Source organism: Sporobolomyces koalae (assembly GCF_050403365.1).
Source record: "Sporobolomyces koalae JCM15063 DNA, S_koalae_JCM15063T_v1_ctg42, whole genome shotgun sequence".
In the NCBI taxonomy this organism is placed as follows: Eukaryota; Fungi; Basidiomycota; class Microbotryomycetes; order Sporidiobolales; family Sporidiobolaceae; genus Sporobolomyces; species Sporobolomyces koalae.
In genome coordinates, this window is record NW_027481729.1 from 1 (window position 1) to 19,359 (window position 19,359).

General features: G+C 56.1%; 6 protein-coding genes across 6 annotated transcripts; 3 read left to right on the plus strand and 3 right to left on the minus strand.

Moving 5' to 3' along the window:
- Positions 1 to 636: 636 nt before the first annotated feature.
- Positions 637 to 3,381, plus strand: JCM15063_002631 (uncharacterized protein; the record flags this gene model as incomplete). The annotated part of the gene is made up of 10 exons (XM_076680630.1): positions 637 to 758; positions 856 to 920; positions 987 to 1,680; positions 1,756 to 1,784; positions 1,870 to 1,993; positions 2,063 to 2,146; positions 2,213 to 2,321; positions 2,381 to 2,917; positions 2,977 to 3,120; positions 3,190 to 3,381. The coding sequence occupies 10 exons, from the start codon at positions 637 to 639 to the stop codon at positions 3,379 to 3,381; spliced, it is 2,100 nt and encodes a 699-aa protein (XP_076532206.1).
- An 87-nt stretch (positions 3,382 to 3,468) lies between these two features.
- JCM15063_002632 (synaptobrevin family protein) lies at positions 3,469 to 9,132 on the minus strand (the record flags this gene model as incomplete). The annotated part of the gene is made up of 8 exons (XM_076680631.1): positions 3,469 to 4,250; positions 5,007 to 5,308; positions 5,383 to 6,053; positions 6,125 to 6,204; positions 8,075 to 8,568; positions 8,632 to 8,741; positions 8,967 to 9,004; positions 9,096 to 9,132. The coding sequence occupies 8 exons, from the start codon at positions 9,130 to 9,132 to the stop codon at positions 3,469 to 3,471; spliced, it is 2,514 nt and encodes an 837-aa protein (XP_076532207.1).
- A 227-nt stretch (positions 9,133 to 9,359) lies between these two features.
- On the minus strand, positions 9,360 to 11,889 carry FOL1 (trifunctional dihydropteroate synthetase/dihydrohydroxymethylpterin pyrophosphokinase/dihydroneopterin aldolase FOL1; the record flags this gene model as incomplete). The annotated part of the gene is made up of 4 exons (XM_076680632.1): positions 9,360 to 10,383; positions 10,446 to 10,681; positions 10,742 to 11,179; positions 11,242 to 11,889. The coding sequence occupies 4 exons, from the start codon at positions 11,887 to 11,889 to the stop codon at positions 9,360 to 9,362; spliced, it is 2,346 nt and encodes a 781-aa protein (XP_076532208.1).
- Positions 11,890 to 12,151: 262 nt separating this feature from the next.
- CWC25 (U2-type spliceosomal complex subunit CWC25) lies at positions 12,152 to 13,679 on the plus strand (the record flags this gene model as incomplete). Its single annotated transcript, XM_076680633.1, has 4 exons — positions 12,152 to 12,182; positions 12,267 to 12,295; positions 12,361 to 12,621; positions 12,690 to 13,679. 4 exons carry the CDS (start codon positions 12,152 to 12,154, stop codon positions 13,677 to 13,679), a joined length of 1,311 nt encoding a protein of 436 aa, XP_076532209.1.
- Positions 13,680 to 13,955: 276 nt separating this feature from the next.
- LTO1 (ribosome biosynthesis protein LTO1) lies at positions 13,956 to 14,505 on the minus strand (the record flags this gene model as incomplete). Its single annotated transcript, XM_076680634.1, has 2 exons — positions 13,956 to 14,211; positions 14,279 to 14,505. The coding sequence occupies 2 exons, from the start codon at positions 14,503 to 14,505 to the stop codon at positions 13,956 to 13,958; spliced, it is 483 nt and encodes a 160-aa protein (XP_076532210.1).
- Positions 14,506 to 17,129: 2,624 nt separating this feature from the next.
- On the plus strand, positions 17,130 to 19,286 carry JCM15063_002636 (uncharacterized protein; the record flags this gene model as incomplete). Its single annotated transcript, XM_076680635.1, has 2 exons — positions 17,130 to 17,423; positions 17,478 to 19,286. The coding sequence occupies 2 exons, from the start codon at positions 17,130 to 17,132 to the stop codon at positions 19,284 to 19,286; spliced, it is 2,103 nt and encodes a 700-aa protein (XP_076532211.1).
- Between the last annotated feature and the right edge of the window lie 73 nt (positions 19,287 to 19,359).

The window sequence follows — 19,359 nt, forward strand, 5'->3', positions numbered from 1 at the left end:
AAAAAGAAACCGCGAAATCGACCGCGCGGGCAAAAAAATGCACTCGCCGGGAATTGAACCCGGGGCCAGGCAAGACTGAATGGCAATGCCCGATTTTACCACTAAACCACAAGTGCTTCATATGAGAGCGTTTTACATTTTGCAGCCATAATCTAAATCATTTTCAATCAGAGCCCTTCGGAAAATTGTTCCTGTCAACCGCAGCTAGCAACAAGCAGCGAAGCCGCGGTACATTTGCCCAAATAAGCTCGGTTCGGCAGAATATGATCCGCGCTGAGCGGACCTGTTTGAGGGGCGCGGACTGCCTCAGACCACCTCGTTCGAGGTCGATGCTAGCTAGCTGCAGTTTTTGCCACGCCTGAGCTTACACTGGCAAGATGGCCATTGAAGCAGCCAAGACGCGTGCCGCGCGCAGTACTGCATTCGAGCTGTCATAATAATGAGAAGCACAGCCGCGTTAGGTTAACCTTACCTCGCGCGTGTCTTGCGCTACCAGGCCTTCCGACTACACTCAGTCAACGCGACTCGCCAGTCGAAAGCGATCTGGCCAACTGACCTCCGGCAGACACGATCGCCCAGCCTTGAAACTCACGTACCTCCAGTCAAAGGGCGCGCCAACACAGCCGATACGCATTCATGCGACGATTCTGGCTCTCGCTTCTAGCGGCTGCTGCAGTTGCGACAGCTGCAGCGCCGATCGAGCTAGCTGGAGAGGGACTAGATGAGTCTTCTTGGGGGATGACGAGCAAGGGTATCTGGTTCGTCCGATTTCCGTCCTTGAGCCAGAAGCCGTAATCTGCTATGGGTGGTAGTGGTAGCATGACACAACAGCTCACATGATTGCTGGCGCTTCAGGTTGGTTGAGCATTACTCGCCTTACTGCTCACATTGCAGAGCTTTCGCACCCAAGTGGAAAGAATGTGAGCGTTTTGACGAGCGTTCCGTCGTATTGAGCTCATGACACCCAAATCGTCGCTGCATAACAGTGGTCGAGATGTACTCCCTAGCTGCTCCGCTCCACGATTTCAATTTCGCTCAGGTCGACTGTGCCTCGAACGGCGATCTCTGTCACCAGCACGAGGTCAAATACTATCCATCGATCTTTCTCTACGAGGACGGGAAGTTCAAGGAGGAGTTTGTCGACAAAAGGAGTGTCGACGAGCTGGCACAGTACGTAGAGAGGAACTGGAGGGCGGAGCCGCAGACAGATTCGGCCAAGGAGGTTTCGGAAGACCCGCAAGTCGAATCGGACTCGCCAAGCAAGAGCAGACTCAGACCTGCGAAAGGAGCCGAGAAGGTCAGATTGCCTGGGCTGCACATCGTTGATACCGGAGAAAGCGAAGAAGATAGGCCTGGCAGCCTAAACGAAGTGCCTACAGAAAACACCTTGCTGCAAGAGACGCCGAACGCAGCGGCACCGGCCAAATTCGGAGCGATCTCGCCACAAGAAGCATCGTCCCGCCACCCTTCATCCTCATCAGGGCTACCACTTCCATCCCCGATGCTTCTCACGCAACAGCCCGAGTTCAAGCGGTCAGCAGGAGAAGACGAGTCGATTTCTGTCTGGGACAAGAGTCGAGGCATCCCCGATGGAACAGTCAAGCAACTCACGCCCGAGGACGCTGATCGTTTAATGGATTCCGATGCGGGACCAAGTTTCGTCAAGTTTTTTGCCCCCTGGTATGTCTCGTTCAACGTTCTCGAATAGCTCGTCATATCCAGCCATGGACTCATAATTCGATTTGCCTTGCCTAGGTGTGGACACTGCCAGAAACTCGCTCCCCGTAAGATCGCCACTGCCTTAGCAACGCTCTCTGGCACTAGTTGGACACTGACCGGCTCCATCTTGGCAAATACGTATTTAACCAGATTGGAAATCGCTCGCAACCTCACTCGAATCGAAAGTCCATGTCTACGAGATGGACTGTGATGTTCCAGAGAATAAAGGAGTATGTCGCAAAGCCCGAGTACAAGCATATCCTACCTTGATGTTGTACGTAGCCCAATCGTCTCGTTCAGGAAGCCATGAACACCACTCACGCTTTGATGGCAACATGTGCAGCTACAATCGTGGAGCTGCAGTCGAGTACCACGGCAAGCGGGAAAAGACAGCTATGCACGACTGGGCGCTCAAGACTATCGCTTCGCAAGTCTGCAATGGCGCCTCTCTTGCTGGTTTTAGCTGAGCTAATAATTTCCTAAACACACGCAGTACGACGATCAAGCCTATCCATAGTCCGTTCCAGCTTGAGAATGCTGTCAAGGAAGATGCCGTCATTGTCCTGCTGCTTTTCCGCGAAGGTAGTGACCAAGAAGATCTTGTGAGCAGAGTCAGCGGTCATATCATCTTCTCCTCACTAACGCCGGAATTCGATGCCAGGCACTCGCTCGAGAAGCGGCCAAATCGCAGATGGGCTCGACACCATTCTATGCCTCGAGTTCCCACGAGCTCGCTTCTCTCCTATCTTTCGACAATGCGTCCCCTCCCACGTTCTTCGTCTTCAAGTCTTCGTCGGTTACCCCCGACGCAAGCTTTGCACTCCCCTCCAAGCCGCTCACGAAGCGTATGCGGGCCGAGAAGACGCGGAATTGGCTGCGAGGAGCGAAACTGCCTATCGTGTCGGAACTGGACGGTAGCAACTACGGCACTCTCTTTCCTGAAGATAGCTATCCTTCAGCGCCTCTGGTCGTACTCGGCTTCTTGTCGAAGAAAGGGCTGCAAGGAAGCTTCGACGCGACTTTAGCGCAGTTCCAGGCTCTGTCGAAAGGGTGGAATGCGCTTGGACAGCGCGCTGCCTCCAGGCAGGTTGTTTGGGCATGGGTAGATGGAGATCGATGGGCACCATGGTCGAGGAGCAGCTATGACGTCAAGATGGGAGCTTTTGACGGCCCGGTGCTACTCGTGTCTGATCCCTATGTGAGCGTCTCCATGTTCACCTCCCTGGCTCTGCTTCCCGCTGAATGTCGATGATTCAGGAACGGGTTTACTGGAAGAATGACCTGGCTGGCGCGCCCTTACGGTTGACCGACTCTTCTGTTTATGACCTGATCAGAGAAGGGATCCAGACTGGTTCGCTTCCCGGAGTTTCCTCGGACGGATTCATCGCGAGGAGATCCAAGGTAAGCTTGCGCGAACGGCTCAGCACCAGTAGCACCGTGGCTAGGCCTAATATTCCATTACTGCTACAGGCCCTTGTCAGGTCGACTGCGGCGCTCTTCTCGACCGCTCTCGCGCATCCGTTCATTACGTTCTTTCTCGTACTAACGAGCTGGATCGGCCTCGCCTTACTGCTGCAGAAAGTGTTCGCGAGCACTCCCGATGCAGCCGGATCTAGCGGGATCACCGGCTTCAAGTCAAACGATTTTGCCAAGAAAGACTAGGCTTATCTGTCGTAATGGAGCTTTTCCAACGTTGTACCTACTCTCGATTGAGCTGTCTTCCAGGCTTGTCGGCAGTTATTTTCACAGTTACACGATGTGTCGTGTTAAATCCTCGTAATGACTGTCTAGCACCTCCCTTGGGATGCCGAGAGCCAAGTTCTCCAAGAATGCCTGATCCCGCTTCTTCAACCCTCTGAGATCGCCTTCGTATGCCGAAGACAGCGATTCGAACGAGAGGTCTTCGGTCGCAGACGAGCGTCCTGACGTCCTCGATGTGCGACGCTGCGCCAATATGGTCGAGGAAAGACCTGTGTCGTCCACCAGCGGCAGTGTAATTTGCGATTGTCGTGCTTTTGTCGGACTCGCGTCACTTCCCGTCGGGGAAACACATCCGAAATGGCTCTGCTGCATCAGGGGAGATTCTCCAAAAGATTTTTCGAATTGATCGAAAACCCCTGTCGAGGACGAGCTAGAATGATCCGAAATTTTGCGTTGCTTCCGTTTGTTTGTGGAGACTTCCCGATCCTTCCGTTTGCTCGGAGAGACTTCAAGATCGGATGCAATGGTTGAAGGTTCCATGTGGGCGACTGTGAGCGTTGGTGAGCCTGGCGGGCTCAGCTGTACGGCCACAGCCTCCGTCACGCAGCGCGTTTGTCGAAGCGTGTCTGCCATGATCGAGTTCTCCACTTCGAGCTTGGCGATAGCTTCTTTTGAGATTTGCAGTTCTGCGAGGGCCTCCTGCGCTTGCGTCTGCCAAGCCAACAGACCAGCAGCAAGACCGCCGGCCGCACTTTGCTCTTCGCCTTGCGCAAAGCCGAGATGCTGCTCATCTCCCAGATTAGCCGCTTGTCCGGTTCCGAGCGAGTGTTCTGATAAAGATCGTTCTCACTTGTGTGCCATCTACCGCAGGGTAGCGGTACTCCCTCAGCGCTGCCTCAAAGGCATCTCTTTGACGCCTTACGTCTGATAATGTTTGTCGAGTCTCGCACAGCGCCTCGAACAATGCATCGCGTTCGAGCTCAGCCTTCTGAAGCTCAGCCTTCACGTCCGTATATCTGTGCCGGTAACGTCAGCCTCTTGACGAAGGCATCTATTGCAAGGTAAGACTTACTTGAAATATATCTCGAGCTTCTCCATTCTACGAATCTCGGACGGCTCGGGACCCAATGTACTTGACGAGGTGATCTCGCTCCCTTCTTCCTCTGCTGTCGTAGATTCGAAAGCACTGCTTGTGCGGTATGTCTCCAGTCGATCTGTATTTTGTGTCCGACCAGGTGTGGTCGGAAACCACGTCTCGGGCGATACGTCCGCCTGTCGAGCACGTCGACTCGCGCTAAGAAACGGCCGAATACTTGCGTGGCTCGGAGAGGTCTCGCCAGTAGTTTTTCCGAGACGATGTCCACTCTTTGCCCTGATCTGTCCTTGTGCAAGTGCACGATCTCCGAGAGGCTTGCTCTCGGCAGCGCGAATACTGTTGGGATGTTCGAGGGAAGGAACAGGCCGCGCATTCGCTGCGAATGATCTTGCCTTCATTTGCTCGCTTTGCTGCCCGCAATCAAGGTAGGAATCGTCGGTCGAGGTCCTGGAGCGTACACGAGACGGGAGAACCAAGCGACGAGGACTACTCAGGCGACCTAACGCGGCAGGTCGAGTTTGGGCAAGCCGAGTCATGTCGCCTGATGCGTTGTCAATGGGGCCGACCGAAGGGGGCGCAACGTGCTTCGCAAGCGGCGATGGCGATTCCCGACTCAATGCATGCCGCTTGGGACTGCGATGGATCTGTTCGGCCACGCGCTCTGCGTCGTCTGGATCGGCATCACTGATGACGGGATTCGAGCCAGGCTGATGTAGCAATGGCTGCAGCGAGACCGATCGTGGTGGTAGGACTATCGGGAACAGGGAAGGGCAGTCGCTTTCAGGATGAACGCTGACCGATACTCAGAGTCATTCACGAGTCAGTCCGCACTCTATTGCAACCGAAGCTGGCCGAATGCAACTCACCTGTGATCGAGAAAGACATCGTTTACCCTCGTGCTCCGCAGTACCTCGACATTCGGGATCCCCACTCCAATGCCCTTGAGGGCTGGCGTATCAGGCTTTTCAAGGGGGTCCCGCTCAGAAGTTGCTTCCTTGTAGCCGTCGAAGCCGCTCGAATCCGAAGCCTTTGAAGCATTCGACATCCCCAATATTTGCTTCATACGGTTGTAAGCGTCTTCTACCTCGACGATACTCCATTTTCTCGAAGATTGTGGCGTTATAAGCTTCGCAGACGACGGCGAATCTGCTTCGCAGGTAGTGCGAGCGAAGGTGGAAAAAGTACGGGAGATCACTGGAGAGACCGTGGATGTTTCGGAGTAGCCTTCATCGCCGACGAGCGAAGGCGGCGTTCCAGCCAGCCTTCGCTCGTTCTCCATTTTGGCGATTTCTCGCTCCATTCGTGCAATTGCGAGACTGTCGCCGTGGATGACTGATGGGTCTGCGACGGGTTCACTAGAGTTGTTGCCTATCATCGCTTGCAGAGGGGCTTCTTCGAAATCGACAGCGCGCTCGTGAGAGATCTCTGTCAATGGCCAATAGTCGAGATACGTCGAAAGTCGGAAAGGATGCTCAGCACCAGGCGAATTTGTTGAAAGAGTGGGTGAAGCATGTTCGGGTGTGAAGGTGAGGCGCGACTGGCGTGTGCAACCGGGGTCAGCTACATCTTCGGCTCGTACCGTCGGAGTGGCGACAGGCTCCTACTTACGGGTGTTCTGAGCGCCACCAGTTCGGCGAGCCTCGCTGCATAGCCACCAGCGCGTGTCGCCTCTTCGACCAGCCCGCCGCCTAAACCGAATGTAGAGGTTTGAATTTGGGTCACTTCTTGCGAATCGGACGCACTCCGCAGTGTCGACCTTCCGCTGTTGCTTCGGCACATGCATAGACCGTGGTGGTCGATGAACATACTGCCGTGCGAAACCTTGCATACCGGATTCTCTAGATCGCTCGAGATCGAGCGTGAACGAGGGAATTCGTGCTCGTCCTCCGTACGGTCTGGCGTAACATCAGCCAAAGCCGAACCAGGGATCGGAAGATCTGGTGAAACCGAATGCCTCCGCCGAAAGGGTTGATCTTGGCCGCCAGCGAGGAGATTCGGAAGGTCTTCCGGAACACGCATCAAAGATGGATGGGTTGATTTATTCGAGCTCACGAAACGGGAAGAGCTCTTCGGATCGGACAATTGTCCGAGACAGGCCGCAGCGGAACGACTTCGCACTAGGAGGCCGGCCGGACTTTCGACGAAGGCAAGCGGGGCGGTGGGGAGGAATTCCGAATTGCGAAGAGCCTTCGACATCCGGTTCCCGCGGATTTGGGGAGACCGGAGGCTGGACAATGGCGGAGCCTCCTTTGGTCGAGTGAAGTCGGAAGAGATCCGATTGAAGACAGGGAGCGGCTGCGACATGGGCGAAATATTCTCAGAAGTCTGCGGACGTCGTAGCGATAACGCGAGAGTCGACATTCGAGACTTGGAGCCAGCGGGACTTCCGCGCGGAGGTGAGGTCGACGTGGCGTTTGCGAGAAGGGTGTCAACAGAGAGATGCGCTTGCAACGCCGGAAGAGGCGGGTGATACGCCTCATCCTGGCTGATGAGTGCACCTATTGCTGGCATGCTGACGCTTTTGACCATGCCGCCCTGTCCCCTTCGACCACTTTTCCATCCTCTCGCCACGTTCTCCCGACCTTGAGTCATAGACCCGGTAGTTGCTGTCTCTGCGCTTCCATCCGGCACATGCGCACGTTCGATCGGTTCTGTGGCTCTGTCCCAACGAAGCGCAATCTTCTTCCCGCCAGATGCGAACGCCTGTATTCTGTCCCGAAGCGCCCTGATCGACGGCAGTCGACGACGACGTTTGACGAGCTCTGGCGCACTATCCATGTAGTCGAGCGAGTGGCGGCGAGCAGAAGCAGCTGGCGAATGGCTACCTGGCATGGTCGGTGAAGCGGACCGGGCGCCGGGATTGGAGACTGATCGGCTCGGAAGCGGCTTGATTCGACGCCGTAGCGAGTGCTGCGTCATTCGAGGGCCCCACAGATCGCACGTTCAGAGAGAGCGCTGCACCAGCTGCAGGGCGAGCGATTCAAATCAATCAACAACGCGGCGCGTCTCGGACAAGTATGAGGGAAAGGTGCTTACACACCGTCGCTAGTCGCAGGTCGTACCCTTTCAGGGCTACGACGTGCGCGAGACGCGCTTTGATCCGGATGAGAATGAGCGTGAAGTTGAACTGCGGCGCAAGGTTGAATGATCGGGATTCGGCGCGGCCTTGCGGATGAGCGCTCACAGCTGCGCGACTTGCGGCAGAGGAAGACGGATGACGATGACGCTACTGTTGGTTCTGCTGTCTGTTGAAGGTGGGAGTCTGGTACGCCCGTAACTTCGGATTGACGCTCGACATTTGCGCCAACTTTGCGCATCAATGCATGCATGTGCGGGATTCATATTCCACGGTATCGGCAATGGATTTGAGCTTTGCGACTAGAGCAGGCGCAAGTCGCTCGAAGGGTATAAAGACTATTTCACAGTGGTTATCGACGACAGAGGCACACAACAACTAGCCGCGAGAATCGCGCAAGCGACAATTACCCTGTTAGAGCGCTCGAACGACATCTGAGCCTTGACCACAGCATCCCGAGACGGAAGTGATGTGAGACTTACAGAAGCGGTAATACACGAACACAAAGAAGAGGAGACCGGCGATGCCGACTGGAGCCCATTTTCTGATCAAAGCGTCCGTATTGATCTTCTTCGCCGCCTTTCTGTACTTGAGACTCTCATCCCGGAGACTCGAGCTCATCGTGCTCATCCGATCGAGGCTGTCTCCTCTCCACAGAAGGTCTTCCATGTTCTTCGTCATGATGCGCGTCACATCCTGCAGATCCTCGTTCAGCTGCTCGAGCCCGCTCGCGACTCCGGTTCCCTTTCCCGACGCTTCAGCTCCCCGCGGATCGAGGTACAGCCGCTTAGTGCGTTGTATAAACGTGTCAAACTTGACGAAGGCGTATGGTCGCAATCCAGCCTTGAGCGACATCTCGGGAGGATAGGAGCGCGTGAATTCGTTCGAAAGTTCCGAAAGATATGAAAAGGCGAGCTTGCGGGGATACGACCGATCAGCGATCGTCAAGTAAACGATCGAATCCGAGATCAAGTAGCTGACAAGAGGCGAGAAGCGATCAGTCGCGATACAGCGGGGTCTCGCAGGAAGATGAACTCACTGTAGGGTACACGCGCCGCTCTCGATCGAGCAGCGCGGCTCCGACTGCGGTGTCAGGCGTCGAAAAATAAGCTTGGCTTGCTGTTTGTATTCGGGCAGTTTGCTCTGGTCCTGCGAAGATTCAAAGACGACGAATAGTAGGTCAGCATTGTCCTGGGCGAGCTTCGGCGATATGATATCATTTGGCACGGAGACCGATAGCCTTGTCGCCTTGCTTCATCAGCCAAGGATGGCCGCAGGGCCTATAAGAGCGCAATCTTCACCAGCAAAATAGCCATATCTTGACGATTGTTTGCGTCTCTTCAGAACACATAGGTTTACCGGGATGCAACTCACTTGTTCGTCGTCATCATTCGAGGCTGCAAGAGGGAGACCTGTAGTGGAGAGAGCATTTCAGAGATGAGCCGATGATTCGTGGCGCGTCCCGTCGAAACGGGAGTCCAGGGGCCGACTGTCCGGCCTTACCATCGGTAGCGCGCGCGATGATTGTACTCCGTACCATGGTCGCAGCGGTGTTGAGGGTTGCGAAGGAGACGTGGACGAGGAACGGGACTTGCCCGGAAACCGCGAATATTGCGCGCGCTGCGCGCCGCGGCCTTAGCCGCCTTACACAATGCGCGACCCGGGCTCTGGTGACACCTCACTCGGCACAGACACAGACGAGTTCCGACAGTGGATATTCGGTAATATTACCAATTTTCGAGCTATCTAGACCAAACCTGCGCTTGCTCAACAAGCTCCCGACTCTTTCTCCGTGCACTGCTCTTGCGCCGGCGTCCGATAGATTGCATCCGCTACGCTAATCGCTTGCCGGATATCTTCGGTGTCGTGCACCCGAGCGATCTCACATCTCCCGCTTGCAATGCTGGCCGTCACTCCCGCTGCAGTTGCGTAGACTCTGCTGGTTGCATCGAGTGTCGGGCCCAGGAACTTCTTCCTCGACAATCCGACGAGCACCGGAAACTCACGTAGAAGGGTCGATTCGGAGAAGAGTTGGTCGAGGTGCCGTAGGAGTGTAAAGTTCTGCTGTGCTGCTTTGGCGAAACCGATGCCCGGGTCGAGGATGATGTTCCAACGCGAGATTCCGGCTTGCAGGGCACGCAGAACCATGGCTTCCATCTCCTGTCGCACCCCTGCCACGACCCCAGCAGTACCGTAGTCTGTTAATTGGGTCATCGTCTGTGAGTCGCCTCTCGAGTGCATCAAGACAACGGGTACGCCGAGATCTTTCATCGTTTGCAGCATCCCGTCTTCTCGCCCGCCGTGCACGTCGTTGATCAACGTCGCTCCCGCTTCAATCGCTGCGCGCGCGACGACCGGTCTGAACGTGTCGACGGATATCGGCTCCTGCCGCCTGTGCTTTGCCCGCAGCGTTTCAATGAGCGGGATCACACGAGAGAGTTCCTCCTCGGGCGTGACATCGGCAGCTCCAGGCCGTGTGGACATGCCTCCGATGTCGAGGATGTCGGCGCCGCGAGACAGGTGCGACAGGCAGGACGAGGCTGCGACAGGCAGAGTAGCGTTCGCGCCTCCGTCCGAGAACGAATCGGGTGTCGTATTCACGATGGACATGAGGAGGGTGCGATCGGCAGAAGCAGCACAGGGAACCGCAGATGGGCGAGTGTAGGGAAACACCGCCCGAGGCGAGAGAGGTAGAACCCGATGCACAGTTGAGCGAGTCGTGCGCAGCAGAGAAGCGAGGTGAGAGGAGAGAGTGTGTGACGTCGACGGATGTCGATGAGTCGGAGCAATGCTAAAACGTGCCGAGCATGTCAGCCTCGACTAGTCTCGTAGCTGGTCACAGTGTGCACGCACTCAACCAGTGGCCTCAGCACGAATTCTCTTTCCTGAATCGATTGGTGCGGAATCTTGAGCCATCTGTCGCTTTCGCCTTGACTCGCGTGCGACTCGAAAGTCGAGTCATTGTACAAGAGTAGGTCGAGATCGATGATGCGAGGACCATTACGGAAAGTTGTGAAATCCCTTCCCAGGCTTGCCTCGACTTGTTTCAAGATCTCGAGAAGCGCGAGGGGCTCAAGTGATGTCTCTACCTGCACGCGAATACGTATCAGCCAGAGGTTCACGCGTGCAAGTAAGCGAGAGCGACTCGCCTTGATTGCTGCGTTGAGGAATCGATCCTGGTCTTCGTGGTACATGGCATCGCTCTCGTACAGAAAGCTGGTATCCACTACATTGACCTGGCCTCGACCAAGCTCATGCAGTCGCTGAAGGGCATCGGAGAAATTCTTGACTCGATTGCCAATGTTGGTCCCGATTCCGATAAAGGCGACGTGGGTCAACGCAGGCTTGGCGAGGGTCGAATGAGAGCGTGTGCGACTGCACGCGGGGTAGAAGTCTGAACGCGAGCGGGTCACTTGCACCGAGGGATGTTGGGCAAACATGAGTGCGACAGGTTTCGCGACTCGAACGGTCGCTCGCGGTACGTCCCAGGTGGGTGGCGATGCAGATGCGGGAGGAGGTGCCGTGATCATGCGAGCGAGTGCTGTCGTGATGAGTTCGATGGTGAGTGGTGCAGATGTTGACAGGTGCTAAACGGGGACGGCGCAAGCTCAGCAAGGGGGTACCGGGTCAGAGCGCAAGCGTCACTCACGTGCTCGAGCTGCTTGACCATACTTCTCCAGCCTGCCCATCCGGCGCGAGCACCGTTCGAGAGGCGCATGTTGTGCTCGTCGGCGAAGAATTCGAGATCGACTACGACTTGTTGCTCGTCGACGCGCTCGCACGGGTTGAGGCCGATGATGATGTACCGTCTCAGGCCTCGTACGAAGAAGATGTCTCGAGCGAGAGAGTCGCAGTCGTCGAGGAGGACGTGTTGCTCGAGCTGCGGGACCGCGCGCGGGCAGTGCGAGTAGTGGGTGCGGTCGCGATAGATCGAGACTCCGATAGAGTCTGCTGTGAGGAGTGCACGCGGTCGTCGCAGCTCAAGCTGCACGTTCGGGGCGTTCGCCTGGAAGAGGACGACCTTGGCGAGCTCCTCGGCGAGTACTTCGAGCGCAAGGGCGGGTGCGGTCTCGGGCCGAGCTCGTAGCGCTTCGACGTGAGCCTCGATCGCCTTGGTGACGGTGCCGTAGTTGAGCGAGTCTTGGAGCAAGTTGTCCTGTTGGGCTTCAGAATCGACGTCGGTTCGGATCTCGAGCGTGCAGACGAGGGGTTGTTCCTTGAACGAGCGCTGCCAGTGGTCGACGTCGAGAACTGAAGTACGTAGCTCGAGGTCAGTGACTGTGATCAGATCTCTCATGCAGCGATGTGTCGACTCGAGGCGATCGGATGGTGTCGACAAGTGATGATGTGACTCGTCCCGAGTGAAACTCACCCGACTGTCCTCCTTCTTACCACAGCGACTCTTGTGCTCGACAGCAAGCTCCAAGCTCCGAAACAAGAAACAACCGAACAGCGTCCGACGTATTCCTCGATCGTTGAACGGCCTCCGCTGCTCCACCTTGTCGCCGTCCGCTCCTTTCCCCCTTCACTCACGCAGGCCATAGCCTCAAACAGTCAACATGGGTGGTGGAGATCTCAACATGAAGAAGTGTGAGTCGTCAGGCCGCTCGCGGGCTCTCTTGCACATATCGAATTCCCTGCTAACTCTCGCGGGTCACCGTATCCTGAATGTAGCCTGGCACACGGGCACGTTTCACAATCAAGTGAGCTTGTCCATCAGCAAGAGAACCCAGTACATCGGGCTGACAGCATTGTCCCACTTTACCAGGAACGTGTTTGGAAGAAGGAGCAAGAAGCCCTCGCCGAACGCAAGAAGGTGCAGCAGTTGCAGAAAGAACTCGAACAGGAGCGTGCCGTGCAGGAACTACAGCGGCTTCAAGCCGAAGCAGGCGGCGGCAAACGCGAAGAGAGGGTCGAGTGGCTGTACGCTGCACCTGCCGAAGGCAACGGTCCGAACGCAGAGGAGCTCGAAGCCTACTTGCTCGGCAAGAAACGCGTCGACAAGCTGCTCAAAGGGAACGAAGAAAAGGTAAGCGATCATCAGGATCAGGCAGTACCTCTCATTAGAGCTGACATGACTCTTTATTCGCGAACCAGCTCATGGCCGACAGCAACACTGCGAACGCGCCTGGTGGCACTTTCACCGCGTCCACCACCGCCAACACGGCGAGAGACACTGCCGCCAAAATCCGCGAAGACCCGCTGCTCGCGATCAAACGTCAGGAACAGCTGCAGTACGAAAAGATGCTCAAAGACCCGAAGCGTTTGAAAGAGTTGCGCGCAGCGAAAGCAGGTCAGACATCGAGTAGCTCGAGGGACGGCGAAACCAAAGAGGAGCGAAGGGCACGGCGCGAAGCGAGGCGAGCAGACCGGGAAGATCGACACCGCGACCGCGACCGAGCGAAACACGGCTCGAGGCGGTCACGAGAAGACAGTTATGACCGAGATCGGCATCACCGAAGCAGCAGGAAGACGTCGCCCGATTACCGCTCGCGGTCGAGGTCGCGTTCACCGAGACGATCGGATGGAGGAAGCTACCGCACGAACGGCTCTGCATCACGATATGGTGATCGCGAGGCGTCCTCTCGCGACGAGACCCACAATTCACGATATCATGATCGTCTGTCGCATCGGGCCTCGCCACCGCCTCGACCAAACAACGGTTTCTCAGACCGTCGACGCTCTCCCCCGCCTCACGACGCTCGTCGATCCTCCAGCTTCAGCAACGACAGGAACAACGGCTATCGGAATTCGACTCGTGCTCCACCACCGCCACCGCCTGCGGGACCCACACGAGAAGAAGAGGAAGCTCGCCAAGCAGCTGTCGAAGCGCGTCTCGCGGCCATGCAATCTTCGGCGGCAAGCCTCTCGACCTCGCGGGCTGCACGGTTGACCGCGATGGAGGCGTTCGACGCAGCCGAGAAGGAGAAAGAGGACAAGATGCTGCGGGAGCGAGGCCGAGCTGGAGATGGCACGGGCCCTCGATTCATGCGCGATGTCGAGAAGGGCGTCTTCTCCGGACAGGGAGGAGTCGGCGAGAGGATCAAGCGTAGCGGCAAGGTAGGAATGGTCGGCGATAGGGAATAACGCTTCTGATTGACAGACTATGCAATCGAGCTATGCTCATTCCAGATCATTCCGTTCTTGCTTCCGCATCTACGCAGAGCCGGATTTCGGATTTGACATCGGTCACCTTGTGCGACGACGAATGGTGCTGAAGCCGAAGGGCTTGCCAGAATCGAAAGAAATAATAGGGCTTCAGTGGGTTGCTTGTTGAGAACAGTGTCATCGCGAGAGCTAACCTGGTGGTGGCGTGAGCCTTGTGGTCGAGGTAAAGCGCATCGAGCGCTGATAGAACTTGATCTAGAGGCTCATACCCATTTGCTTGAGATCGTTACCTTCGGCGCTCGACGAGGTCGTTCCCGAGCCAGAGCTAACCGCCATCCGCGATCGGACTCCGAGAGTCGCGCAGACTGTCTTGTACTTGGCTCTCAGTGTTGTCAGCTGCGCCGTGATGTCGAGTTGGTCGGAATCCGATGCAGATTCGAGCAGGGAGGAATCGTTCGAGGCGGGGAATGCTGCAGCGAGCGCAAGGATTTGATCCAGCGCTTGCATGGATCTGGCAGCGGATATACATCGTCAGCATATGAGCCCGCCGGCCTGGCCCAGGGTACAAGTGAGCTCACCTGGTTGAACCTTTCCCTTGTTTCGTGAGAATCACCTTCCACAGCCTCGCCATGCCCTCGTAGTAGCCAATCTCTTCCCACAGCTCCCAGCTCTTCTCCCTGCCGAGCTCCCGACCCTCAAAGAGCCCGTGCAGCTTGCCGTGAGGGAGCCCAGAGTCGTAGCCAGCTGCATAGAATTGCGACTCGAGGTCGAGAAGAGAGTCAAAGTCGCTCGTGTGATTGCTCATGTCGTAGCTTGCTGCGAGCTCCTGTATGCGTTCTGCGGGTTCACGAGGCGGGATGAGACGGAGCGAGCCTGTGCGCGGAAATTATGCGTTAATCATCTTGCGCGCCGGCGGCTGAGGTCTCATCTTTGACATTGCTTCACTCTGTTCCGTTGCTTCGACGGGTGCCCTCTCTACAAACCAGATGGTTCCGTTCAACCCTCGCAAGCGTGTTCTCGATGCATCTGAAATCTCCCACCCTGACTCGCGCGTGTCTGCGGTGATCGCTCCTTCAAGCAAACGGCACAACTCAGCTTACGATAGCTCAGAATTGCCAAGTTACGCGCCGAACGAGTGTGCGCGGCTCGTCACGAACGATGTCCTCCATGGCAAGCGAGGTCAGTTCTCCTGCGGTGCGGAGCGCGCATGGTTAGTCGACCGCCGACGCGTCCGGATCCAGCTCTGATCCTGCAGAATGACTGTGCGTTCGTGATCGGACGGTCCCGCGACAATGACTTCTGCATCGACGATCGTTCGGTCTCCGAGACGCACGCGAGGCTCTACTCGGTTGTGTGATCCCGCTGGGCTGCAGATCCTATGCAAATTGCTGATCGCGACATCCTGCTCAGCTCGTGATTGATACAGGCGAGACACTCGTCTGCCTCGAAGACGTCTCTTCGAACGGCACCTTGCACAACGACCGGATTCTCACAAAGACCTCGGTCATCCTCTGTGACGGAGACCGAATCGAGTACAGCTCCCGTGTCTCTATCTTAAAGGTCCCAGAGGCCCTCTAGCCAAGCTTTTGACCTTGTTGTGCTTGTGCGCACGTGTTCGCATCGTAGGATCGGCCGTCACCTCTTTCGATTCTTTCAGCGCCGAGGCAAGACCGCTCTCGCTGGATCGAAGACCGATGTTGTCCCAGGAAAAGTCTCGACCCAAGTCGGAAGCTACTTGGTGCTGTCGCAATCACTAGGCTCCGGCGCATTTGCAATCGTGTCCTTGGCCTTCCAGCTCAAGGTTAGCCGCCTGCGCACGTTGCGCGTTTCGGTCGAGCTAACACACGTAGTGGTCTCGACGCTATTACACAGTCGTTCACGCAAGTTGCATGCAAAAGGATACTCACGAACGCAGTCGAGAGTCAGCGGTTGGATTGCGTACGACGAGAAGTCGGAATCTTGAAGAGAGCCTCACACGTGCCCAGCTCAGATGTCTCTCCCAACCCGTGATTCATGCACTGACGCTTGAGCGCATGTGTGCAACCTCTCCCTGCAGCCAAACATCAACAAAGTCAAAGACGTTGTCTTTGAGGAAGATGCGATGCCAGCCGGTAGACATACTACCCTTGCCAAGGGAGCGATCACTGATCTTGTTCGTTCCCTGACCACAGCTATATCTTCCTCGAGTTGTGAGCTACAACAGCACATGGTTGGGAGCTGGCTGATGCCTCCAGGAGAACAGGCTGTCCGGCGGCGATCTCTTCTCCTACCTCGTCGCGCGGGGCCGGCTCGACGCTCCTCAAGGTGGGATCACCCGATGTCCGCCTATCTGACGAGAAATAATCGACTGACTTGCTGGCCCGGACCTTAGCGAAATGGATCAGCTTTCAAGTACTTCAAGCTTTGGTCTACCTGCATGAAGAGATGGGGATTGCTCACAGAGACGTCAAAGCAAGTTTCGTCTTCACCGAGACCCGCAATCGAAGGAGTCTGATCCCTCTTGCTGCTTCGTCCAGCTCGAGAACGTGATCGTTTCGAGCTCCCAGCCATTTCCAAAGATTCAACTGGCAGATTTCGGCCAAGCGACTCTTGCCGACCGTGACTTTCGTTCTCTCAGAGGTACCCTCAGCTACATGGCACCGGAACAACTGTTGCGCCGTTCTCGATACCAGGGTAGATCACTTCTGCAAGACTCGCGGCGTCCCCCTTGGCTGAGCAGCTTCTATGGACATTACAGGCTACGATGGCAAGCTTGCGGACGTCTGGTCTACGGTGCGCGCACTTTCCACCAGGGACAGACTTTCAACCGAAGCTGAGAGCGACTTGTGTGATGGATTCTTGCACCGTCATGGCGACAGGGCGTCTTGCTTTCGTTTCTTCTGACCGGGAGACACCCTTTCGAGCCGACCCAGCAGATGGCTCAACCTGGGAGTAACGATTTGTTCGGAATGTCTGTCGCTGGCGAAATGGAAGCGGACTCGCACGAGCACAGACTGTGTGTGGGAATCGTTGAGGGAGAAGTTGGATTGCCTCGCTTGAGCTTTGGAAGCTACGATATCGAAGGTACGAACCGCCTCGGAACGATGTATACAGTCGTCTTATTCACCTTGTTCGATTACAAACAGTGCGTACCCTCTTGAGCTGCATGATGAACCCGGACCCGACTACAAGGCTCACGGCGAGAAAAGCCATCCGTGTGCGCTGGTTCAGAGCTAGCGCATACGAATTGACCGAGTTGTACAAGCGGGTTGTCGGAGTCGACCCTGCGTTCTGATTGCAACGTGGAACCTGAATCGCTTTGCTTTGCGAGAGTTCGCACTTTTACGGTATTGGCATCTTAGATTCTTCGCGATCAGGCCGGCGAAATTGCGAAGGCCCCGCGACGCGCCGCCGAATTCTGTTCGAGCATTATCTCTCGAGGCACCCACCATGCATCGAGGTCCTCCACCCTCACCCGACAAGCTCTCGTTCACACCGACGCGATCGCTGCTCCAACCAAAGTTCGAGAGCTACAAGTTGGAGCTGCCGAGTGGTTCATCTCCCTCGAGATCTTACAAGCTCGATACGCCGTTCCAGACGCAGAGCTTGCCCAACAGTGTTCTGTTAGGACCCACACAAGCGCAGCATAGGGCCAAACACAATCACCTGTCTCTGGGCATAGAAGGGGAAATAGTTTGGATTGAAAGCAATGGCAGTGTCAAGGCAGCAAGGATTGATCCCAAGGTACGGAGGTCATTGCATACCCGACTATATCAGAGCTGATACGGGCTTGTACAGACTGCGCAACCTTCCTTCTTCGACGTTGTCACGCTCCCATCATGCTCGCCTGACTCGCATTTAGCCCCAGAGTACCCACGGGCGGTAGCTTTCACATCGTCTCTATGGCTCATCTCCGACGGCATGTATACGCTACATTTCGTCTCCGTTGAGCCAGCCATCTTGAAAGGCGTGATTAGGGCGAGTCTGTCGATCGGTTCATCCTCGACTCTCGCCCGGCGGCCTCTACACCTTCATCGCGCCGATCTGGTGGGTTCAGACAGCTCTGAAGTTGCCGCCTTGCTGAGCGTCACGACCAAGGATCCAAGGCCTGCAGAAGGTGCAGACCTGCAATACACGGACCAGCCAAAGTTAGGCGCTGCCAGCTCGAGACTAAGGATCTCGACGTCAACCAATTTCGAATATTTCACCATACACTTTCCAGCAGACCTGCAGGGTCGAAGCGAGTTCGAGCCCCGATGGACCGCTCAGGGGGCAGACCTGCCAGCTCTCGTTCAATTCGACTCAGCACGCGGGAGATACCTAGTCGCTTCGTCCTCGCCGCTTGCAACAAAGCAAACAACAAAACACGATACTCAATCTGCCGAGCCCATGGTGCTGCACAGTCCCAAGTCGATGGCAGATGGCGATCCTTCCGCTTCCTCCAGCTCCCCACTGGCGCCGAAACCTCCCCCATTCTCATGGTCACAAGACAAGGACTCTCTGACCGTCGCTTTCCCTATTCCCACTGCGACTCCGACTTCGTCGATTCGAATAACGTTTTCTCGCCTGTATCTCACTCTCCACATCGCTTCTCCCGCGGCTGCTTTATTGAATCAAATCGACACATTCACCCTCCCTCATGTTAGTCACAAGAAGTGGTGGGCCGAGATCGATCCCCACACTTCCGTGTGGACATTCGACCGAGAAGCTGAGGGCAGAGACTCGAACTTCGGAATTTTGACGCTGCACCTGGAAAAGCAACATGCTGGAACCAAGTGGACCGACGTATTCGCTACGACGCAGACCGCAGACAGGGCAAGCGAGCATGCCAAGATCGAAGAGCTGAACCCAGAGTGGGATTACGAAGAAGTGCCCGAAACGGTCGATCCTTCGGAGTTGGCCAAGATCTCGGAAGACATGGAGAAGTGGACAAGGGGAATCATGGAAGGCGGAACATCGCATTCGGCCGAGGGGCTGGGGCACGGTGTACCAACGAGCCTGATGGGCGATGAGATGGACGTCGAAGTTGACGCCGACACAGGGAGACCGATTGTACTGAGCTGGATCGAGCCAGCAGCGAACGGAGGATCCGCACACGAGACACCCAGAATCGTCACGCCGCACCCAACTCTGCCGTATTCGCTGCTCACCAGTTCGCTTCCTATCGCCTCGCCATCAAATTTCTCGCAGTCGATGACCATCAAGCACGACGTCGATGGACTTCTCTTCGAGCCTCCATCAGACAAATCCCCTGAGTCATACCAGTGGACCCACAGATCGACGTTCCCCGCGCTCGCCTTCGTGCTCGCGACGAAAAGAGATACGCGTTTTGCATATCATCACCGGGACGAGTTCGCTCTCGCCATCGATGCGCCGGCCATCCTGTCGACATCTTCGTCCGATTCAAAACCGCGGACTGGCAGCGGGAATATGTTTGTCTACTTTGCACCTGCCGACAAGCAGACGAAAGGCAAGCAGATGGTGCTGAAGGTGGGCGATGCCGGTAGTGGTGCAGTCATGGGTCTTGCTGGAGTCGAACTTGAGGGCCGGGAAGTCGCGATCGTCGCTCTGTGTGAGACAGAACTCGTCATACTGAGACTACAGTAGAGGAACCTTCATCGAGCTCGGAAGATATCAGAAAAAAAAAAGAAAAAACTGCTTTACGCGTAGAATGCATAGT